This window comes from Stegostoma tigrinum, chromosome 27, assembly GCF_030684315.1.
Source record: "Stegostoma tigrinum isolate sSteTig4 chromosome 27, sSteTig4.hap1, whole genome shotgun sequence".
NCBI classification, from domain to species: domain Eukaryota; kingdom Metazoa; phylum Chordata; class Chondrichthyes; order Orectolobiformes; family Stegostomatidae; genus Stegostoma; species Stegostoma tigrinum.
In genome coordinates this window covers 3,756,338-3,781,570 of record NC_081380.1, presented here as the reverse complement: position 1 = coordinate 3,781,570, position 25,233 = coordinate 3,756,338, and the positions used below count along the sequence as shown (strand labels likewise).

The window sequence follows — 25,233 nt, the reverse complement described above, 5'->3', positions numbered from 1 at the left end:
GGTAATATTTAGATAGGTATGAGCCAGACATAGGCAAAGGAGAATTGCTCAGGTCGGAAAACCTGGTTGGCATGGACGGGTTGGGCCAAAGGGCCTGTTTCCTGCATGATTCTGACTTTATGAGAGAATTTTAAAAATTGCTGAGACGTAAGGGGGAATAGTTACATGGAGGACAGTAGGGATGTAGTGTAAATTCTTTGACTGAACTTGTTGGAATTTTTGATCTCACCAGGCATAATGAGCGGGAAATGCCGGAACAACACTGCAGGAAGCAAGACGTGTGAAATCTTTGGATGGTGCCCAGTCGAAGATGACAGCGTCGTTTCAAAGTAAGGATTCTTATCTGACTCCCGGCCTGGCAACTTTTGTGTTGTTCATGAGAGAGACCGATTCTCATGGTCTCTCCGTCAAATCCAGTTCCTTCCTGTTTGCTGAATGCCAAAGACATTTCATACAAAGAGACCATACAGCACAAAATGCAAAAAGCTCTTGATCCAGTGCTCAGAGAGTTCAGACCCTCACTCCCTCCCTCCATCACTGACAGACAGCAACGTCAGTGTGTATCATTTACACTGCACTGCATCAACTCAGCAAGGCTCCTGAGACAACATTTTACAAGCCTGTGACCTCCTCCATTGGAAGGACAAAGGCAGTTGATACTTGGGAACACCACCACATGCAATCTCCTCCCCAGACTTGGAAATATATGACTATTCCCTTTGTGACACTGAGTCAAAATCTTGGAACTCCCTCTCTCACTGCGTTGTGGGTCCTACACACCAAGGACTGCATTGATTCAAGAAGGCAGCTCACTACCACCTTCACCAGGGCAATTACGGGTGGGTTACAAATGTTGGTCTGTGGCCAGCAATGCGCACATTCCACAAAGAGTACTAAAGTGATTTAAATAAGCAGTGTGCATGCAGAATAGGAACAAAAACAAAGTTGCTGGAATGGCTCAGCAGGTTTGGCAGTATCTGTGGAGGAGAAAACGGAGTTAACGTTTTGGGTCCGGAGACCCTTCCTCAGAACTCAGGCACATCTTTTGCTTGGGATTGGCATGGGCCTGAGGCCCTGTGGGTGGTTTTCAGATATCCACCTAGCACTCCCTAGGCATTGCTATCTCTGCTCCACTTGACCTCCAAGCAAGCAAAGAAATAATTTGCCCAATCTTCGTGAATTCAGGTCAGAATGTGGCTACATGTTTGTGAAGATCAATCTGACAAACTAGGTTCTGCTGCAACGAGAGGTTTACCAGCCAGGAAGGTGGGAGCACTCAGCCAAATGGGGTGCCCCCTCCTCGTAGGCTATTCTATAATAACATGGAACAGAAGGAAGCTGTTTGACCCATCATATGTCTACTGGCTCTTTGGGAAGAGTTCCCAATGCATACTGTGCCCATTGTTCTCTCCTTACCAATCCAGTCTCCAATCGATGCAATTTCTCCTGATCTCCTGCCTCTCAAGCATTCCCAATGTTAAGTGTTCCACCATCGGTGGCTCTACCCTCAGTTCCTCCTGCTCTAAGTTTAGATTTTCCCCTCCAAACCTTTCTGCGTGTTTTCTTTTGTTCATTGATGGCATGAGGGTGTTGTTGGCCAGACTGGCATTCATTGCCCATCCCTAATTGCCCAGAGGGGGGCAGGTAAAAGTCAACCACTTTGCTGTGGATCTGGAGTTACATATAGGTCAAACCAGGTAAGGATGGAGGTTTCCTTTCCAACAATTGGCAATAGGGTCATGGCCATCATTAGACTCTTAACTCCAGACTTTCTTTTTATTGAATTCAATTCCACCACCTGCTGTGGCAGAATTTGAACCCAGCCTGTAGCACATTATGGGGGTCTCTGGATTAACAGCCCAGTGATAACACCACCAAGCCATCATCTCCCCCACTTCTCATATGGCGCAGACCTAATGGTCTTCCCTTCTACCACTTGCACAAGTAGGAAAGATCTCCACACAATTTGTATTCCTTTGTGGTAAGTTATTTCAGCAGTGATTTGAGAACATAGGTGCGGGGAGTTGGAAGAGTAAGCCAATACTGTGGATTGGGCAGGGTCAATACTGCTGGTGTTGAAAATCTCTCCATTTCTGAAAACTGCAAGCCCCCAGCTGTGGTATCACTCATTTTACACATAACCCAAGGTCAAAATGACCTCACTATGATGCTTGTCAGTTTATCCAAGGCAGTTTGACGGCTATAGTAATACGGGTGTCTTCTCTTGTCCACTCCTTAGTCCACCATTGTTGATGGCTGCCGAAAACTTTACAATTTTTATCAAGAATGCAATCACATTTACAGCCTTTGGTGTTTCCAGGTACGTTTGGGAACGCAATTTTTTTTTAAACTGATTTTTTGTTATAAAAAGTAGTGCGTTTTCTCTTTAACTTCATTAAAAAGCTGTATTTTCCAGGCGGAATATAGTGGAATCAGTAACCAAAGCAACTCTGAAAAATTGCACCTACCATAAGGTCCGTGACCCTCTCTGCCCAGTGTTCCGTTTGGGATACATTGTTGAAGAGCTTAAAGAGAATTTCACTGCCTTGGCGTATAAGGTAAGTGTAAACTTGTACCAGGAGCATTGGCCTCCGAATAATCAATGGCAATGCAACGAGCAGAAAGCAACAGTAGCTGGCTTAATTTATCATAACATGCGCTGAAGCATTAAAGGATGATAGAGACACATTCTGTATTGCTATATCCTGGAACTCACGCCCTGACAGCAGTAACTGGAGTGATATAGCAAGGCAGCTCAGCATCAGAATCACAGAATCATTACAATGCAAGAGGTGGCAGTTCGGCCTGTTGTGCTGGCATAATGACTCAGTGCTGAGATATGGCCTTTTCTCCATAACCCCGAATATCATTTCTACTTAACTGATCATCCAATGCCCTCTTGAATGCTTCAGACGAACCTGCCTCCACCATGCCTCAAGGCCTGAACTACGCGTGGTGTGGAGAAGATTTTCCTCACCTCTCATTTGCTTCTTTTGCATTTTATCTTGTAACTGTGTGTTTTTGTTCTTGACCCCCTTATGAGAGGGTGCAGTTACTCCCCATCTGCCCTGTCTCTCAAGGTGTTGCAAATTTCAGTCAAATCTCAAGGCCAGCTTGGGATGTGTAGTAAACACTGGTCAAGCTAGTGATGTCTGTAATTGTGAAATAATGGTTTTAAAAGGTCTGATGGTGTGGCTCTGGTCACAGTGTGCGTTTTCTGTTGAAGGGTGGTATGATCGGGATTGTGATAGATTGGAACTGTGACCTGGATTGGTCGGAGAAGCACTGTAAACCCAAATATAGCTTCCATCAACTCTATGGGGGCATAGGCAAGGAGCAGGTGTCAGCAGGATTTAATTTCAGGTAAGAAACTCACAGCTGGACTTGGAAGTTGACAGCACTCGTGTTTCGTTAAAAAAATGCAGCATGCCGTTTGATAAAACCATCTGTCGGTGTAACGACGTTATGTCAGATTGTGTCTTTGTGATTCTGCATAACTGGGTCAATCTCAGAAGTGAAAAAAAAACTGCAAGGAGAGCCTGGAGTGGCAGGGGGAAGGCTGGGGGGAGGGGGTAAGGGTGGGGATGGTGGAGGAGGGTGATCAAATCTCCCTGGATCTCTGGCAGGATTCCTCTTTGCTCCTCGCTGTTGTCAGAAGATTACAGCCCAGTTTGTTTTGGACTGCATCTCTCCCATTAAAGGGCTGCTGTTTGGAGTTGCCTTAACACCTTTACAAGTGTGCTATTCCACAGTGCATCCTCAGGGAATTGTCAGCGACTGAATCTACATCAGCACTATACGTCCTCTTCGACAAGAGCACTTTTGTAATTATAAATCTAGCCCATAATTAGGTAGCCCAGGATCATGATCCATTGTTATGGCAGTGGTCAGGGATAGGTGAGTATGAGACTGCAGCTGAGCAAGATAAAAGAACCCAAAGGACAGGAACCTCAGTCTTCGTGACCATCGGTCTAGGCCCGAAACGTCAGCTTTTGTGTGCCGAAGATGCTGCTTGGCCTGCTGTGTTCATCCAGCTTCACACTTTGTTATCTCGGATTCTCCAGCATCTGCTGTTCCCGTTATCTCTGGTTTGATGTTTTTTCAGTTTGTCTGGATGACAGTGAAGACTAAAGGATGGAGGAGTTAACTTAACCATGGAATTAAAACCTGAAAGAACTGCGGATGCTGTAAATCAGGAAAAAAAAACAGAAGTTGCTGGAAAAGCTCAGCAAGTCTGGCAGCATCTGTGAAGAGAAAATCAGCGTTAACATTTCTGAGGGAGGATCACCTTCTTCAGCTCTGATTTTTCTTCGCAGACACTGTCAAACCTACTGAACTTCCTTCTGTTAATGTTAACCATGGGATTGTTATACAGGAAGCAGTTTAAGTGGACAAGGGGGATGAAAGGGAATATAGTGACTCTGTGCACGCAGCGTACTGAGGGAGATTGACCACGTTCACTGCAACAAGAGAGTGAGAGTTCAGATGGCTGTGCTGCCTGCCTGATAGCAGAGTTTACAAAATCTGCTGAGGGCTGCAGAGAATGGGAGGGGGAGGATCCAGTTATAATGGTTCATTCCAAAGACAAGAGAAGGAATGTACATCGCCAGTACGAGAGGGTGACACCAAATTGAAAAGCAGACCTCAAAGTTAATAATGACTGCATGGTTAACTAAACCGTGTGAAAATGGACATAGGACAAATCTGATTAGAGGAATGAATGTGCTGCACTGATGTAGGAGGGGTTTATAGAACACTGGCCTCACTAGGGAAAGTGAAATTTGTACTATTGCAACAATCTATTCCTAAACTTTGCTGGTGTCAGCATTCTCGCGACCCACTGCATAACATGGAAAGGAGTTGGATTTACATTAAATAGTGTGGCAGATGAACTGAACAGGTATTTTGAACTGGCCTTCAAGTAACATGTCAGAATTGGTGTAAATCATGCAATGGAACTGGACTCACCACATAAATACCACAGTGGCTACAAGAGCAGGTCAGAGGCTGGAAATCCTGAAGCAGGTAACTCACCTCCTGACTCCCCGAAGACTGTCCACTATCTACAAGGCACAAGTCAGGAGTGTGATGGAATACTCCCCACTCGCCTGGATGCGTGCAGTTTCACCAGCACTCAAAACCTTTGATACCATTCAGGATAAGTCAACCTGCTTGATTGGCACTACATCTACAAGCATCCACTCCCTCCAACACCAATGGTCATTAGCATCAGTATGTAATATCGACAAGGTGCGCTGCAGAAACTCACCAAACCTCCTTAGACAGTACCTCCCAAGCCCACAAACACTTCCATCTGGAACAACAAGGGCAGCAGATACATGGGAACACCAACGCCTGCAATTTCTCCTCCACGCACCATCCTGACTTGGAAATATTTCGCTGTTCCTTCACTGTCATTGGGTCAAAATCCTGGAAGTCCCTCCCTTACAGCGGCCTACCCATTGCACGTGGACTGCAGTGGTTCAAGAAGGCAGTTCACCATCAGCACCTTTGTAACTAGAGACAGTCAAAAAATGCTGGCCTAGCCAATGACGCCCATGTCCCACAAATGAATGAAATAAAATAAAATAAGGTTCAGAATTACAGTAGAAAAGGTCAGCGAACAATCAGAGTAAGAAAACCAACTGGTGGAGTGTGGGTTCAATAGCTGAAGAGCCGAACTGGGCCACATATGCTGGAGGACAAAGGTTAGAGGCAAAAACTGTAGCTGAACAATGGACTAGAAAAATTCAGGCATGGCCAAAAAATATTCCCTCAAAAAACAAAGGATCCCTGGACAATAAGAACATAGAACATAGAACATAGAACAGTACAGCACAGAACAGGCCCTTCAGCCCACAATGTTGTGCCGACCATTGATCCTCATGTGTGCACCCTCAAATTTCTGTGACCATATGCATGTCCAGCAGTCTCTTAAATGACCCCAATGACCTTGCTTCCACAACTGCTGCTGGCAACGCATTCCATGCTCTCACAACTCTCTGCGTAAAGAACTCGCCTCTGACATCCCCTCTATACTTTCCACCAACCAGCTTAAAACTATGGCCCCTCGTGCTAGCCATTTCTGCCCTGGGAAATAGTCTCTGGCTATCAACTCTATCTATGCCTCTCATTATCTTGTATACCTCAATTAGGTCCCCTCTCCTCCTCCTTTTCTCCAATGAAAAGAGACCGAGCTCAGTCAACCTCTCTTCATAAGATAAGCCCTCCAGTCCAGGCAGCATCCTGGTAAACCTCCTCTGAACCCTCTCCAAAGCATCCACATCTTTCCTATAATAGGGCGCCCAGAACTGGACGCAGTATTCCAAGTGCGGTCTAACCAAAGTTTTATAGAGCTGCAACAAGATCTCACGACTCTTAAACTCAATCCCCCTGTTAATGAAAGCCAAAACACCATATGCTTTCTTAACAACCCTGTCCACTTGGGTGGCCATTTTAAGGGATCTATGTATCTGCACACCAAAAAAGGAGATACAAATTAAGATAAAGAAGACAAATTATGGTTCTGGTAGATAACTGGTAGAAAGCAGTGGTGGGAATCCAGCTGAATACAAAGGTTCAGAGAACAGCTGGAAAGCATGTCAGAGAAGCAAAGATAGATGATGGCAAAAGACCAGTAGCCAAGAGAAAGGAGAATTCTGGAATCTTCTATTGAATCATCAGCAGGAAAGGGTGTCAAAAGGAGGAGTAGGCCTGATGAGAGACGAAAAGGGGGCGAAGAATGAAGAGGTATTGTTGATGTATGAAATGAATACTTGCTTCTGTCCTTACCTACAAGGGATGGCTACCTTAACGAAGGTGGGAATTCAGCCATGAGAAGAGTTCTAAACTGATTAGGAGGAACTGTTGGATAAACTCTTGGTACTTAAAGTCGAAGGAAGTGAAAGGAGGAGGAGGTAGATTTTTTAATGAGTAATAGGTTGACGGGTCATGGAGAGTGGGCAGGAAGGAGGAGCCAAGGCTGAGATAAGAATGAGCCATGAAGGTATCAAATGTTGGAGCAGGCTCGAGGGGCTGAATTGCCCCTCCATGCTCTTAGTCCTTATATTCTTATGTTCATCATGCTCTGTCTGATCATCGCATTGGATCCCATGGCATGATTTCAAGGAAGAACAGGTAGCCCTCTCCCTGTGCCCTGGGCAATATTCCTCAAATTACATAAAAACCAGGTTATCAATACATCATCACTTGGCTGTTGCTAGGAATTGTTGTACTCAATTAGCCGCTGTTTTTCTTACATTACTTCACTCACTTCTAGAACATAGAACAGCTTCTAAATTACCTCATTGGCTTAAAGTGGGTTGCGAGGGCTGACAATATGATGGGTGGTATTGAAATGCAAGTCTTCCTTTGTCTCCAGGTTCACTAATGTTGCCAAAATTTCTTTTTCATAGATATGCCAAATACTACAAGGAAAATGGTGTGGAAATGAGAGACCTTTACAAAGTGTATGGAATTCGATTAGATATCATGGTTCATGGGAAGGTAAGGCTCTCTTATTTTTGGGTGATATTATTAAGTGAAGGGAATGGAATTTACATCAGACACTACCTTAGGATAGCCCAAGGTAATATTTCAGAGGTAATAACTTTTTCTAAATTATCCTAGTGATGCTTCTCCCTTCCCAAAGTCTCTGTGAATTTTCCATTTTTCCCCTCAATGAGCAGGTTAGTGGTGAGTTTTCAGATGGGTCTGTTTTACTGGTGGTACTCTAAGAGTCATTTCCATCGAAAATCTGGTCCCAGAAACAACACAGTGTGGTGTAATCAAAGCAACCACTTTGAATCTACAGTTTCCATTTGAGACAATCATTTGTTTTAGCTTCATTATGCAGTATTTGGCAAATTGAAGAAAAAATCCCTGATTTTGAGTCCATACTTGTGTTCTATATTCCCTTGCATTCGGTATCACCAACCAATTCTACAGGTCAATCATCAATTTCTAACAAACGAGGGCCAACTTTAATGGGAAATCAAAGTAGGCCTGGAACCAAATAGACAAATCTTGCTGCGTTAACTCAGATGACCACATTCTATAATGTGTTCACTCTATTGGGTTGGTGCTCAGACTATAAATATTTAACATTCAGCAGGCTAACAGGGTGTTAATTGAGAGTCACAAACTGTACGCTCTTCCATTAGACTAAATGCATGAAGGTAATTGTCCCACATACCTCCCGAGATAAATTGATTTCTGAAACAGGCTCTTCACTTGCGTGGAAACTGTGCTAACAATGAATCAGTCGTTTAGCTCCAACTGTCTTCTGCTGTCAACATGACCGCCAAGTTTTCACTGCAAGGGCCAGAGAAATCCCATTAGCCACATTGCTGTCACATGTCAGTGCAACAGCTTCGCTCAAGGCACTGTCTGATCCACTAACCATGGCTAATCTAATAATCCTCAACTCCACTTCCTGCCTTTTGACCCCATAACCCTTGATTTCCGTACTGGTTAAAAATCTGTCTCTCCACTCTTGAATATACTTAAAAACCAGCCTCCGCAGGTCTGTGCAGTAAAGAATTCTGCAAATTCACTGTCCTCTGAAAAAAAATCCTTCCTCACTTCTGTCTTTAATGTGTCACCCCTTATTTTCCTAAGAACTTGTACTGAAGAATCTGTACCTGCGTACCTCATACCTATTCTGGCAGCCTAAGCGGCAACTTGTAAACTTTTCTCTGTACTCATTGTCGAGGAAGATCTGCCTACTGAGTCAGTATGGGTGGAAATTAGGAACAGCAAGGGAGTAGTCACCTCGTTAGGGGTTTACTACAGGCCCCCCAATAGCAGCAGGGAGATTGAAGAAAGCATAAATCGGCAGATTTTGGAAAAGTGCGGATGTAGTAGGGTTGTTGTAATGGGTGACTTTAACTTTCCCAATATTGATTGGAACCTCCTTCGAGCAGAAGATGTGAATGGAGCTGTTTTTGTAAGGTGTGTTCAGGAGGGTTTCCTAACTCAGTACGTTGACAGGCCGGCGAGGGGAGATGCCATTCTAGACTTGGTGCTCGGAATCGAGCCGGGGCAGGTATCAGATCTTGTGGTGGGAGAGCATTTTGGTGATAGTGACCATAACTGCCTCACATTCTACATAGCTATGGAGAAGGAGAGGATTAGGCAAAATGGGAGGATATTTAATTGGGGAAGAGGAAACTATGACGCGATTAGACATGAGTTAGGAAGCATGGACTGGGAGAAATTGTTCCATGGTAAGGGCACTATAGACATGTGGAGACTGTTTAAGGAACAGTTGTTACGAGTGATGAGTAAATATGTCCCACTGAGACAGGCAAGAAGGGGTAAGATAAGGGAACCTTGGATGACGAGAGCAGTGGAGCTTCTTGTGAAAGGGAAGAAGGTAGCTTACATAAGGTGGAGGAAGCTAGGGTCAAGTTCAGCTAGAGAGGATTACACACAGGCAAGGAAGGAGCTCAAAAATGGTCTGAGGAGAGCCAGGAGGGGGCATGAGAAAGGCTTGGCAGAACGAATTAGGGAGAACACAAAGGCATTTTACACTTATGTGAGGAATAAGAGAATGGTTAAAGAAAGAGTAGGGCCGATCAGGGATAGCATAGGGAACTTGTGTGTGGAGTCTGAGGAGGTAGGGGAAGCCCTAAATGAGTTTTTTGCTTCTGTCTTTACGAAAGAAACAAACTTTGTAGTGAATGAAACCTTTGAAGAGCAGGTGTGCATGCTGGAATGGATAGAGATAGAGGAAGCTGATGTGCTGAAAATTTTGTCAAACATTAAGATTGACAAGTCGCCAGGCCCAGACCAGATTTGTCCTCGGCTGCTTTGGGAAGCGAGAAATGCAATGGCTTCGCCACTTGCGAGGATCTTTGCATCCTCGCTCTCCACTGGAGTCGTACCTGAGGACTGGAGAGAGGCAAATGTAATTCCTCTCTTCAAGAAAGGAAAAAGGGAAATCCCCAGCAATTACAGACCAGTAGGTCTCACGTCTGTCGTCTGCAAGGTGTTAGAAAGGATTCTGAGGGATAGGATTTATGACCATCTGGAAGAGCATGGCTTGATCAAATGCAGTCAACACGGCTTTGTGAGGGGCAGGTCATGCCTCACAAACCTTATCGAGTTCTTTGAGGATGTGACTAGAAAAGTTGATGAGGGTCGAGCTGTGGATGTGGTGTATATGGACTTCAGTAAGGCATTTGATAAGGTTCCCCATGGTAGGCTCATTCAGAAGGTCAGGAGGAATGGGATACAGGGGAACTTAGCTGTCTGGATACAGAATTGGCTGGCCAACAGAAGACAGCGAGTGGTAGTAGAAGGAAAATATTCTGCCTGGAAGTCAGTGGTGAGTGGTGTTCCACAGGGCTCTGTCCTTGGGCCTCTACTGTTTGTAATTTTTATTAATGACTTGGATGAGGGGATTGAAGGATGGGTCAGCAAGTTTGCAGACGACGCAAAGGTTGGAGTGTCGTTGACAGTATAGAGGGCTGTTGTAGGCTGCAGCTGGACATTGACAGGATGCAGAGATGGGCTGAGAGGTGGCAGATGGAGTTCAACCTGGATAAATGCGAGGTGATGCATTTTGGAAGGTCAAATTTGAAAGCTGAGTACAGGATTAAGGATAGGATTCTTGGCAGTGTGGAGGAACAGAGGGATCTTGGTGTGCAGATACATAGATCCCTTAAAATGGCCACCCAAGTGGACAGGGTTGTTAAGAAAGCATATGGTGTTTTGGCTTTCATTAAAGGGGGATTGAGTTTAAGAGTCGTGAGATCTTGTTGCAGCTCTATAAAACTTTGCTTAGACCGCACTTGGAATACTACATCCAGTTCTGGTCGCCCTATTATAGGAAAGATGTGGATGCTTTGGAGAGGGTTCAGAGGAGGTTTACCAGGATGCTACCTGGACTGGAGGGCTTATCTTATGAAGAGAGGTTGACTGAGCTCGGACTTTTTTCATTGGAGAAAAGGAGGAGGAGAGGGGACCTAATTGAGGTATACAAGATAATGAGAGGCATAGATAGAGTTGATAGCCAGAGACTATTTCCCAGGGCAGAAATGGCTAACACGAGGGGTCATAGTTTTAAGCTGGTTGGAGGAAAGTATAGAGGGGATGTCAGAGGCGGGTTCTTTACACAGAGAGTTGTGAGAGCATGGAATGCATTGCCAGCAGCAGTTGTGGAAGCAAGGTCATTGGGGTCATTTAAGAGACTGCTGGACATGCATATGGTCACAGAAATTTGAGGGTGCACACATGAGGATCAATGGTCGGCACAACATTGTGGGCTGAAGGGCCTGTTCTGTGCTGTACAGTTCTATGTTCTATGTTCTAATATTAAAACTAATTCAATTCAATTATTCTGAGATTCTGCCCTCTGCACCTCTTCCACACAAGGGGGAATCAAACTTTCTGCATCTGTCAGGTCCCTAAGAACCTTATACATTTCAATAAGATCACCTCTCATTCTTCTAAACTCCAAAGAGTACAGGCCCTATCTGCTCAACCTGTCCTTAGACAGGCTGCTCATACCTGCGATTAGCCCAGTAAGCCTTCTCTGAACTGACTGTCAGCCCAATATATCTTTACACAGATATTAGACCCAAGACTGTTCAAGTGTTCCAGCTGCAGTATACCTTGTAAAGCTTTAGCAAAACTTGCTTACTTTTATATTCCATTTACTTTGAAATAAAAGCCTACATTCCATTTTTTTTTTCTCTATTATCCACTGAGCCTGAATGCTAGATTTTTGTGATTCATAGGCAAGCATCTCCAAATTTTTCTGTTCTGTAGCTTTCTGTAGTCTTTCCCCATTTCAATAATATTCAGTTCCTCTATTCTTCCTGCTAAATTATATGACTTCACATTCCCCCAAATTATATTCCATCTGCTAAGTTCTTGCCCATTCACTTATCCTGTCCATATCGTCTGCAGACTCTTTGTGTCATCCATAAACTTAGCAATCTTAGATTCACTTTCCTCAACCAAATCATTAATGTATATCGCAACAAACCCAGTACTGATCCCTGCGGCACTCCACTAGTTACAAGTTGCCATTCTAAAATTGTGCCCCTTATCCCAACTGTCTGACAGTTAGTTATCCAATACCTATCCATGCTGATGAACTACCTCCTACCATGGTTCCAATACAGTAGCCTAATGTGTGGCACATTATTGAATGTCTGCTGGAAGTCTAAATATATTTTATCCACAGCTTCCCTTTTATCTATCCTGTGGTTACATCCTCAAAGAATTCCAGTAAATTTGTCAGGCTAGATTTCCCTGTCATGAAGCTATTTGACTATGTTTGATCATATTATGTATTTCTAAATGTGCTGCTATTTCATCCTTTATAACAGACTGTTAACATTTTTGCAATAACAAATAAGCTAACTGGCCTAAACAATGGCTTACCAGACTGATTTCTGGGATGACAGGACTGACATATGAAGAGAGTTTGGAATGGTTAGAATTATATTCACTGGACTTTTGAAGAATGAGGGGGATCTCACGGAAATCTACCAAATTCTAACATTATTGCACAAAGTAAATGCAGGAAGGACGTTCCCAATGACGAGGGGATCCTGAACCAAGGGTCACAGTCTAAGGATACGGAGTAAGTCATTTGGGACTGAGATGAGGAGAAGTCCTTCACCCGGAGTGTGGGAAGCCTGAGGGATTCTGCCACAGAAAGCAGTTGAGGCCAGAACATTGAATGTTACAAGAAGAAGTTAGATACAGTTCTTAGGGATCAAAGAGTATGGGGAGAAAGCAGGAACAGAGTACTAAATTAGATGATCAGCCATGATCATATTGATTGGTGGAGCAGGTTCGAAGGGCTGAAAGGTCTACTCCTATTTTCTACATTTCAATAGATATAATTACATATTATTTATCACCTTGCTTTTATAAATAAAGGTGTTACATTGACAGCTTTCTAGTCCTCTGGAACTTTTTCAGACACAATGTATTCTTGGAAGATTACTACTATTGCGTCCATTATTTCTGTAACTATTGCCTTCAATGTCCTAGAATATATCCCATCAGGACAATGGGACATATCAGTTTTTAACCGCATTAGTTTCCCGAACACGGTTCCTCCAGTTTTAGTCATTCTGTTTATTTTCTCTCGTCCTTTGGCCCTTACATATTTAGTAATTTGGAACAATATTAATATCTTTTACTGTGAATACTGATGCAAAATATTTGTTCACCTCCTCTGCAATTTTCTGGTTCTCTGTTATTTTTCTCTAAGAGGCTTATGTTCACTCTAGCCGCTCTTTTTCTTTTTCCATATTGAAAGAAGCTCTTGTTGTCCATCTTGATATTACTTGCAAGTTTAACCTCAACATCTATTTTCTCCCACTTTGTTTTTCTGGTCATCTTTGTTGATTTTTAAAACTTTTCCAGTCAACTGGTTTACCACTGCCACATTGTACATTTTTACATTCAATCTGAGGGTTTCCTAGACTTCCCTGGTTAACCATGTTTGGACTATTCTCTTCATAGAATCCTTCCTCCTCACTGGAATATGCCTTTGCTGTGAGCCATGAACTATTTTCTTAAAGTCTGCCATTTTCCTTCAACTGCCTTCACTACTAAATTCCTTTCTCAATCCAATCCAGCCAGCTCTACCCCTTTCCTTGGCAATTGCCCTGGTTTAAATTTATCACAGTCATTTTGAGTCCAAATTCCTCCCCCTCGCAACTGCAGAGAACAGGATCTATCCCTCAACAGAACAATTTCCTTTCACCATTTGAATGGCTCCCTGCACCAAGGCGCTGTAAGGGAGTTTGTTCATCCTTGCTGCAGTCCCCACTCCCAACCGCAGAGTTTGCAAGGACATCATAATTGTTGGACAATTGCAGGGACTGAGGCTCCTCAATTTTAGCCCCTAGGTCTTCATACCTGCCTCTGCCACTCAGCCACTCTCCTGTTCCTCATTGCAGATCAATTTTTGAATCCTGCTTTAGGAAGGATATTATTCAGATTGGAAAGGATTCAGAAGATTTACCAGGATGTTAACAGACTGGAGGGTTTGAGTTATAAGGAGAGGCTGCATAGGTTGGAACTTTTTTCCCTGGAGGGTGAGGGGGTGATCGTAAAGATGTTTATAAAATCATAAAGGGCATGTGAAAACTGAAATCTGAAGAAGGGTTCTAACCCGAAATGTCAAGCTTTCCTGCTCCTCTGATCCTGCTTGGCCTGCTGTGTTCATCCAGCTTCACACCGTGTTATCTCAGATTCTCCAGTTCCATCTGCAGTTCCTACTATCTCTGTGAAAGTGAGGGGTAGTTTCCCTTGTGTGGGGGAGTTCAAAACTAGAGGGCATAGGTTTAAGGTCAGAGGAAAAAGATTTAGAAGGGACCTAAGGGCCAACTTTTTAACACAGAGGGTGGTCCGCATATGGAATGAGTTGCCAGAGGAAGTGGTGGAGGCTGGTACAGTTACAACATTTAAAAGGCACCTGGATGGGTACATGAATAGGAAGGGCTTAGAGGGATATGGGGCACCAGCTGGCAAATGGGACTAGATTAATTTAGGATTTCAGATCGGCATGGACAAGTTGGACTGAGACTCTGTGTCCATGCTGTACAACTCCATTACTCAATGACCCTATAAATTAATTTCTAGAAATTCCTTGCTCTTTAGCATACATGAGGTCTAGGCGACTGAAGACAGACGAAGCTTTGCAAGAATATTGGGAATGTAGAGCGAATCTGCAACGAGGGATTAAGAGGGCTAAGAGGGGACATGAGATATTGCTGGCAAACATGGTTAAAGGAAAATCCCAAAGACTTTTATTCATATATAAAGAGCAAGAGGGTAACTAGAGAAAGGATTGGCCCACTTAAGGACAACGAAGGAAAGTTATGCGCTGATTCAGAGAAAATGGGTGACATTCTTAACGAGTACTTTGCATCGGTATTCACCAAGGAGAGGGACATGACAGATGTTGAGGTTAGGGATAGATGATTGCTTACTCTAGGTCAAGTTGACACAAGGAAGGAGGAAGTGTTAGGTATCCTAAAAGACATTAAGGTGGACAAGTCCCCAGGTCCGGATGGGATCTATCCCAGGTTACTGAGGGAAGCAAGAGAGGAAATAGCTGGAGCCTTAACTGATATCTTTGCAGCGTCCTTAGACACGGGTGAGGTCCCGGAGGACTGGAGACTTGCTAATGTTGTCCCCTTGTTTAAGAAGGGCAACAAGGATAATCCAGGTAATTATCGACCAGTGAGCCTGACGTCAGTGGTAGGGAAGCTACTGGGGAAGATACTGAGGGATAGGATCTATTCCTATTTGGAAGAAAATGTGCTTATCAGTGATAGGCAACATGGTTTTGTACAGTGAAGGTCATGTCTTACCAACTTAATAGAATTCTTTGAGGATGTGACAAAGTTGATTGATGAGAGAAAGGCGGTAGATGTCATTTACATGGACTTCAGTAAGGCGTTTGATAAGGTTCCCCATGGCAGGCTGGTAGAGAAAGTGAAGTCACATGGGGTCCAGGGTGTGCTAGCTAGATGGATAAAAAACTGGCTGGGCAACAGGAGACAGAGAGTAATAGTAGAAGGGAGTTTCTCAAATTGGAGACCTGTAACCAGTGGTGTTCCACAGGGATCTGTACTGGGACCACTGTTATTTGTGATATATGTAAATAATCTGGAGGAAGGTGTAGGTGGTCTGATCAGCAAGTTTGCTGATGACACTAAGATTGGTGGAGTAGCTGATAGTGAAGGGGACTGTCAGAGATTACAGCAGAATATAGATAGACTGGAGAGTTGGGCAGATAAATGGCAGATGGAGTTCAATCCAGGCAAATGCGAGGTGATGCATTTTGGAAGATCAAATTCAAGGGCGAACTATACAGTAAATGGAAAAGTCCTAGGGAAAATTGATGAACAGAGAGATCTGGGTGTTCAGATCCATTGTTCCCTGAAGGTGACAACGCAGGTCAATAAGGTGGTCAAAAAGGCATATGGCATGTTTTCCTTCATCGGATGGGATGTTGAGTACAAGAGTTGGCAGGTCATGTTGCAGTTGTATAGGACTTTGGTTCGGCCACATTTGGAGTACTGTGTGCAGTTCTTGTCGCCACATTACCAAAAGGATGTGGATGCTTTGGAGAGGGTGCAGAGGAGGTTCACCAGGATGTTGCCTGGTATGGAGGGTGCTAGCTATGAAGAGAGGTTGAGTAGATTAGGATTATTTTCATTAGAAAGATGGAGATTGAGGGGGGACCTGATTGAGGTCTACAAAATCATGAGGGGTATAGACAGGGTGGATAGCAAGAAGCTTTTTCCCAGAGTAGGGGACTCAGTCACTTGGGGTTATGAGTTCAAAGTGAGAGGAGAAAGTTTAAGGGTGATATGCGTGGAAAGTTCTTTACACAGAGGGTGGTGGGTGCTTGGACAGAGGTTCAGCGGAGGTGGTAGATGCAGACACGTTAGCATCTTTTAAGATATATTTGGACAGGTACCTGGATGGGCAGGGAGCAAATGGACACAGACTGTTAGAAAATAGATGACTGGTTAGACAGAGGATCTTGATCGGCGCAGGCTTGAAGGGCCGAAGGGCCTGTTCCTGTGCTGTAGGTTTCTTTGTTCTTTATATTTCCCTGTTCTGATACATTGTTTTTATAAACTAAAAAGAGAGAGAACACAGCACTAAAATACTTATTATTAAGTAAAGAGAAAAACATCTGAGGTCAAAACACAAACTGAAGACTCAATATTTAGTTTAATGAAAAGAAATAGTCAACATTGTGAATCAGTGATCAGATTCTTTCTCTGCACTCCCATCACACTTTGTCATTGGTCTCACTGTAGGTCAGCTTCTCGATGCAAGACTTTTATTCTGGTTCCACTCGCCCCTCACTCTGAGGAGTTTATTTCTTGCAGTAAACCCTAGCTAAATCACCTTTGACCCCTTTCGTATTCAATTTCCACTTTGAACCAAGTTTCTAACCGTAGAAAGTAATTCACTTAGCCTAGTCTCACTTTGCTGAGGTTCCACATTGCAGTGGTCTGACCATGCTCCTTATTGACCAGGCATTCCTGTCAAACAAAGGACATCAGTTACTTAAATGAGGTTGCTTAATTCACTGAACCTTGTCAAGTCCATTTAAAATTACACACAAAATGGAACCTCTGTCCAGATATAATGCTAACACTCAAAATCATCAAAGCAGTCCTTCAAATACACATTTCTCTTGTAATGTTAAAAATCACTGTTTTATTAAATATTCAAAGCTTAATTGGCAAAGGTGTATTTCACTTTTCCTCTGAATAGTATTAATTTCCTTTGGTCAAAATAGTCAAACATTCTCTGATAAAAGATGCACTAGTTCGAGTGTGTGCACTAGAGGTTGTAGTTAGTTACTCATCTTGTTTAATGGTCTCATTTTGTTTTATTAGGCTGGTAAATTTAACATCATTCCAACCATGACAACTATTGGTTCTGGAATTGGGGTGTTTGGAGTGGTAAGTAAAAATACTCATTAATCTCAACATTAGAGATAGATCATTTTGGAAGCATCTCAGGAAGCAATTATTTTACCCAAAAGATAGGAGAAATCTAGATCTCACTCCTCTCAAAGAACTATGATGCACATGGTTGGAGTGGGGTTTGAGATATTAATTAGATCTTTCACGTCTAAGATTAATAGATTTTCACTGATCAGACAATCTGAGGGGAAAGGGTTATGTGGAGGTGAGGTGGAGTTTGGCCAAGATTTAATTGAATAGTGAAACCAGCTTGAGGAGCGAAATCACTTTCTCCTGGTCTTACACTCAGAAACGAACAGAAAAAGTTGCTCAGTTACAAGGCTGTGAAGAAAGTTTATTTCCATTTCATAATCCTCTCAAATTTCCAAAAGGTAATGCTAACTTTTAGCCTTTGGTATACAATGAACTGTCTAGAAATGCCTTGCTATATATGCCCTCTCTCTTCCTTACTTTTCAATCAGGTTTTTAATAGAGAAAATGAGGTGCAACATATACTGTCCAACCAAATGAATTTTATACAGAATTAAAACCTTCCCCTTTGCATTTTCCAAATTAAAAGTCAAAAATCTCGCAACACTAGATTATAGTCCAACAGGTTTATTTGAAAGTGCAAGCTTTCATGGCTCACCTCCTTCCTTAGGCATAGTGTGAGAGAGAGGGTATAAGGCAGAGAATTTATAGGCAGGTCAGACAATGCATTTTAAGTGCGAGGTCTTGCTTAGAATCTGCCTATGTTTTAAACTGGGGTCAGGTTTTATCTTTTTGAGCAAAACAGGATTTATCTGCAACTACACAGACATCTAGGATGAAATAATTCCTGTTTGTCTGTGTGCATGCGTATGCGTGTGTGTGTGTGTGTGTCTGTGCGTATATGTGCGTGTGTGCATGTGTGCGTGTGCATGTCTGTGTGTGTATATGTGTACGTGTGCATGTGTGCGCGCGTATATGTGCATGTGTGTGTGTATATGTGCGTGTTTGCATATGTGCATGTGTGTGTGCCTGTGTACATGTGTGTGTGTGTATATGTGCGTGTTTGCATGTGTACGTGTGCATGTGTGTGTGCATGTGCATGTGTGTGTGTGCGTATATGTGCGTGTTTGCATGTGTGTGTGCATGTGTGCGTGTGCGTGTGTCTGTGTGTACATGTGTACGTGTGCATGTGTGTGTGTGCGTGTGCATGTGTGTGTGTGCATGCCTATGTGTGTGTGTCTGCACATGTGCTTGAGAGATTGTGAGTGTGAGTCTGTGGGTATGAGAGAGTGTGTGAGTGTGTGTGTGTGTATATGTGTGTGTGTGTGTGTGTGCGTGTGTGTGTGTGTGTGTGGTGTGTGTGTGTGTGTGTCTGTGTCCATGTGTGTGTGTTTGTGCATGTGCTTGAGAGAGCGTGAGTGTGAGGGAGTGCATGTGTGTGAGAGAGTGTATGTGTGAGAGAAGATCTGTGCGAGTGTGTATTTGTGAGAGAGTATGAGCATATGGGTGTGTGAGTGTGTGTGCAAGTGTACAGTGCAGTGGGGTCACCTGTAGTGTGCCAGATTCATCAGCCGCACTTACAAGGTGGTGCAAAACGTCACCCAGGCACAATGCATGGCCACCTGTGCTCTCAAAGCCAATCGTCATCAAACCAGCAGGCAAAGAAGGAGCCATCTTCATACAGAATTGAAGGGGCTAGTACAAAGAAACATATGGACAACCAAACAACTGGGAACACCGCAGACCTAAAGTGCATTGTCTGACCTGAGATGTCACCTCTTGTATACATTGATAAAACCTTTAATTACCTCAGGATAATGACGAGAGGAAGTTGGACCTTGCATTTAACCAGCAGTCTCCTTCCTAACTGATTAAAAATTCAACAAGAGACAGCCAGTTTTAGGATTGTTACCTTTCTGCTTATAAATTCTGTGTCTCATACTCTCTCTCACACACATACACAATGCCTGAAGAAGAAGCTGAGCCACGAAAGCTTGCGTTTTAAATAAACCTGTTGGACTATAACCTCAGGCCTTGTGATTTCTGACCTTGTCCACCCCCAGTCCAACCCTGGCGCCTCCACATCATGGTTTCCAAATTATGAAGACCATGTTAACCACTTTCTTAAAGCAGAGCCATATATTTATTCTTCCTCAGTGTTCTCTCTTTCTCATCATATCCAAACTACTTTTCCAACATCACAACTGCAACACCTCAGAATCTCTTCTGCGGAAATTCGAACATTGATACACTGCGATCCTGCATCCACCCTGCAACTGGAAAAGGCAGCTATATACCAGGTGCTTAGAATCAAGATTGTCTCTATTTGCTCCTTCATCAACAATGAATACTTTCATTAAGCAACCAACCATCAAACAGGCTACATTTACAAATCTTGTTTCCAATTTTACATTGCATGAGGTGTCAGACTTTGCCTCAGGCGCAGGATTCATAGCATCTCTACAGGATGGAAACAGGCCATTCAGTCCACAGTGAACAGCACCCACCCACAATCATCCCCCTGCCTCATGGCTAACCCACCTAGCCCACACCCCTGACCAATTTAGCATAGCCAATCCACCCTAAACTGCACATGGAAACCGGAGCACCCAGAGGATGCAAACTCTACACAGACAGTCACCCAAGGGTAGAATCGAACCCAGGTCCCTTGGGGCTGGGAGGCAGCAGTGCTAACCACTGAGCCACAATACCACCCCAAGTTCCCCATGCAACCGGCAACTAGAACTTCTTTATTTCAATAATACACTTTATACATCAATATATTGTCACAAATGCCATTCAGTTCTGTACAGTAGCATGTCAAGGAAACACAACAAACATCTGAGTTTGACTCTATTCAAACCAACCAATACAGGACTATATTTACATGCATTGAGGCACTAGGAGGGTCCAATAACTGAATAGGCCCTAATTAACTTCAGCAGGAAGACCTCAGACAGTGGTCTTGCCCCACTGTGCGGCTGCCCCAAGCTTTGGTGCATCCCTCAGCCGGTCATCCTGGACCTTGGAATGTGCCAGTCTGCAACACTCAGTCAGGGTCAGCTCCTTGCTCTGGAAGGTCAACAAGTTTTGGGCAGATCAAAGAGCTGTGTTAACAATGCAGGGGCATGTATGTGAAAGGGAGAGAATATACAGTGGTCAAAGTGTAATAATTCCACCTCTGTCTCTGAGGCTCAGTCTTTATAGTTCCGCAGTGGGCTCTGGACACTGGTTCAAATCCAACAGGATGCTGATGGGTATGTGTGTCCCTGATACTGTACAGTGTAAATTCATTTGGGAGCAAGTCTCTTAATTTAAATACTCTGAGGAAGGCAAAAACAAATCACATTTACTCTCGACTAAAGATTATCTCAAGAATCTCGCGTTAGACGATAGGACCTTCAAAATACAACAGCTGAAGGTGCACCCTTTTGAACCTAGGTAAGGGAACTCAGTACCAATGGATGAATGAATTCTTTTAAACTACGTAAACTATTCATTTCTTTCAAGGCAACACTCGTGTGTGACCTGGTATTGCTTCACATGCTCCCAAAACGTAACTACTACAAACAAAAGAAGTTCAAGAATGTTGAAGGAGAATCCCCCACATCAAAACCAGCAGAAGTGAGTGAAGATTTGATGATGAGTAATTAATGCAGAGATCATCAAACACAACAAAAGACATAATCCAGGCCATTCCTGAAGAAGGGTCCCAAACCGAAGCATCATCTTTACTGCTCCGCTGATGCTGCCTGGCCTGCTGGGTTCCTCCAGCTCCACGCTGTGTTACCTATAAAAGATTTAATCCATTTCACTTGATTTTCACTTAGAAAGCCAAACCGTGTGAAAGTGTGATTGTTTTAGTTTTTGAGCATTACCCTTAGAGCCCTAAAATGGTGCCAACTAAATCTGTGTTCTGTGTAGGGTGCCACATTTGCACAAGCGAAGTGAGCATTGACTGGATATAGGAAGAGCAGACAGAACCCCAATGCCGATCTGTGTGCTATGTTATTTTGGGACCTGGGTACCAGGCATTGGCTGGCATGGTTAGCTGCCCACAGTGATGCACCAACTGGACACTGAGGGAGCAGAATCTTTCTCTTTCACACTGCTGTCACTTTCACAGGGACTGGCAATCCCCCCTTTGCCCTACTCCAAGCTTTCAGCTGGTGGCAGTTCGCACCCATTTTTGAGAAAGTTGGCCAAATCCTGTGCCACTTTGGCACTTGGCAGGCCACCAATGAATCTTTGCCCAAGGACCCCACCTCCACGGGTGGGCATACCGCCCACAGAGAGCTAACAGTCAATCAGAGGTGGGCACTGCTGCTGGTATGACACGTACCTGAGGCTCCAGATGGAGGAGGGGGCACCATGGGAAGTGAGGGATGGATGGGGCTGGGGTTCAGGGAGGAAGGAAAAGGAGGGTAGGCATCAAGGGCAGGAGAGGGCTTCTCAGTGCGGCTAACTCTTTCCCCATCCTGATGCCAGGTCTCTGGGCCAGGCACTAGTTGCCTCTGTGTGAGGAACCAGCCTCCTGCCACTGCCTGTAGCCAAGTCATGTTCTCACACCCATAGATGGGCCAATGCTGTTAGGTGCCCATGTGAAGGTTTCAGTTGGAGGGGCAGATAGATTACCTGGGCATTTCTGCTATGGCCTTAATCACAGCAGAAGGAAAGAAGGCACCAGACTCCCTAAGTGTCACCCTTCCACCTGATTAAATGCCCCACCCACATCACCAAACACAGCACAGGAGAGGGCACATACCCATTGTTCCTGGTGGAAGCTCCAGGATTCATACAGCACAGAGAAGGCCCTTCTGCCCATCGAGTCTGCACAGACAATAACTTCAGACTCAGTGACCTGCACCTCTACTGTGTCCCGAAAGAAAGGATGTGGCGCCTGTAAGTGATTGTAACGAGGTCAGTCAGGTGGACCTCATAGAATATGAGTTCCCTGATTGGGGCAATGAAACTGGTCCAATCAGGGAGCCCTGGCTGACAGATATAAACAGGAGAGTCAGGGGTTCTGTTCACTCTGAGAGCTGGTTCTAAGGGAGCCAGAAGATAGTCAAGTACTAGGCATGTGTAAATGAAGGGTGACTTGGTGATGGGATACCGGCCTCTGTGGTGTTATTTCAGTGCCATTTCTTTGGGTGATGTAGCTGGACAATGAAATGATTAGAATGAGCTGGAGCACACAGGTCTTGTGCCACCTGTACGTGAACAGGAGAAGCCCCCATCAGCCCAACCCCCCCGTTTTGGGGAGATGATGAAATTTAAGTTCCACTCCTCACTGCAAATATTTAAAAAGGTATGTTTGCAATTAACTCAATATTCCTTCCTCGGCTAATTAAACAATATTGTTGGATTTTCTTTCGAAAACAGACCAAAGAGTAACAGAGGGAGAACATTCCTCAGCATCCAGAAGGGACTCTGAAACAGAGTGAGCGCAGACAGGAGAATTGGATCCTATTGACACCAGGAAACATCCCTTCCAAGCCAACTGACAACGCTCAGCAGGAAAGTCCACATTCCTGAATAATTGAACAAGAAGCCAGACACTATTTCTTCAGAGAACACCTCCCCATCTTTTACAGAACTTCATAAGGGACCACTCCAGTCATCCCCACAGCAACTGAACAGTCAACGAGGCCCCAAGCTGGACATGGCCCATCATAACAATAACTTCTTCCCAGGAAATGAGGCGGCTGGTACAGGCACACTCACTGTACAACATTCTGCGTATGGCACTGCTCCTTGTCGCTGGGTTAGAAGTGTCCAATTGCTTATCTTAGTGTTCACAGCCATGAGAAATTATGTAACTTGTTTTTAATTAAAAAAAATCACATCAACCAACTTTGCTCAGCTCTTTATGGAGCTAGGAAATGAGGATGCTTTTAATGGGGCTTTACCTGACTTGTCCTTATCACATCTTTCACAAACATTGCAGGCTGGAATGAATCTTCACACGAACAACAGCAGCAAATCCCTGTGAACTCTAGATATTGAGGGACATACAGGATTGGGTAAAGAGATAAAGGGAAGGTTATGGCAGATACTGCAGCCCCAGAAGAGTATAGAATGTGTGAGGGGAAACTTAAAAACGAAATTAGAAGTGCAAAAAGGGGAAACGTGGACTAATGGCAGAAGAAATAAGGTGAACCCTTATGTTGTTTTACAATTCATGAAAGGATAATTAGGAAAAAAATAGGGCACATTGTGGTAATTTGTGTTTGGACCCAAAGGACATATGTAGAGTTCTAAATGACTACATTGTGTCAGTGTTCACGATGAAGGGGAAAATTTGGGTCTATAAATCAGCAAGAAGGACTGTGATATACCTAAAGAAGTTAGATTCCCTACAGTGTGGAAGCAGGCCCTTTGGCCCAACAAGTCCACACTGCCCTTTGAATCATGCCACCCAGACCCACCCCCCCCATAACCTTCACACCCCTGAACACTACGGGCAATTTAGCATGGCCAATCCACCTTGCCTGCACATCTTTGGACTGTGGGAGGAAACCCAAGCAGACACGGGGAGAATGTGCAAACTCCACACAGACAGTCACCTGAGGGTGGAGTCAAACCTGGGCCCCTGGTGCTGTGAGGCTGCAGTGCTAACCACTGAGCCACAGTGCCGCCCCAAAGCATAGATGAGAGATAACAAAGTGAAGAGCTGGATGAACACACAGGCCAAGCAGCATCAGATGAGCAGGAAGCTATGTTTCAGGTCTAGACCCTTCTTCAGAAAAGAAAGGGTCTAGACCCGAAACGTCAGCTTTTCTGCTCCTCTGATGCTGCTTGGCCTGCTGTGTTCATCCAGCTCTACACCATATTATCCCAGATTCTCCAGCATCGGCAGTTCCTACTATCTCTGAACCATAGATAGAGAGATGGTTTTGAGTGGTCTGGTGGGCTTAGAGGTAGATAAGTATACTGGGCTGGATAATTTGTCCCCCACGTTGCTGAGTGAGGCAAGGGAAGAAATAATAGGGGGGCTAGCAATAATTTCCAATTCCTGTCTGGCTACAGGAGAGGTGCCAGAGAACTGGAGGACAGCCAAATCTATTAGTCAAGAAGGGAGAAATGGATACATCAGGAAACTACCACTCTAATCTTGGTGTTGGTGAAACTATTGGAAGCAATTCTGAGGGACAGAATTAACCTGCATTTGGAGAGACGGGATTAGTCAAGAATAGTCAGCATGGTTTTGTTAAGGGGAGGTGAGGGCATGTATTTGACTTAGACTTCAGCAAGGCGTTTGGTAAGGTCCCACATGGGACACTGATAGCAAAGGTAACAGCTTATGGGATTCAAGGAATTTTGGTAAATTGGATCTACAATTGGCTGATTGGCAGGAAGCAGAGGGTGTTGGCTGAGTAGTGTTTTTCTGACTGGAAATCTGTGTCCAGTGGAGGCCCACAGGGGTCAGTGTTGGGATCCTTGTGGTTTGTTGTCTATATAAGTGACTTAGACTTGAATGTAGGAGCGTTAATCAGTAAGATTGCATTTTGACACAAAAATTGGTGGGATGGTAAAAGGTGAGGAGGATAGACTTAGATTGCACAAGGATATAGACAGGCCGATCAGTGGCAAATGGGATTCAATCCAGATAAATGTGAGGTGATGCACTTGGGCAGGACAAACAAGGTGAGGGAATACATGATGAATGGTAGGATCCGGGGGGAAGCACCGGGATAAGAGGGATCTTGGTATGTATGTACATAGGTCCCTTAGGCTGGTGGATCGAGTGGTAGAGATGGCATGTGGT

General features: G+C 44.1%; 1 protein-coding gene across 1 annotated transcript in view; it reads left to right on the top strand.

The window, feature by feature from the left end:
- p2rx1 (purinergic receptor P2X, ligand-gated ion channel, 1) overlaps nt 1-23,300 on the top strand; it is a 74,111-nt gene extending 50,811 nt beyond the window's left edge. Inside the window, exons 5-12 of the mRNA XM_059655300.1 lie at nt 233-329; nt 2,240-2,320; nt 2,417-2,558; nt 3,227-3,363; nt 7,416-7,506; nt 17,403-17,468; nt 20,973-21,086; nt 22,848-23,300. Coding sequence (XP_059511283.1) covers nt 233-329; nt 2,240-2,320; nt 2,417-2,558; nt 3,227-3,363; nt 7,416-7,506; nt 17,403-17,468; nt 20,973-21,086; nt 22,848-22,859 — 740 coding nt within the window. The 3' untranslated portion in view covers nt 22,860-23,300. The remainder of the gene's footprint in view (nt 1-232; nt 330-2,239; nt 2,321-2,416; nt 2,559-3,226; nt 3,364-7,415; nt 7,507-17,402; nt 17,469-20,972; nt 21,087-22,847) is intronic.
- The last annotated feature ends 1,933 nt before the right edge of the window (nt 23,301-25,233 follow it).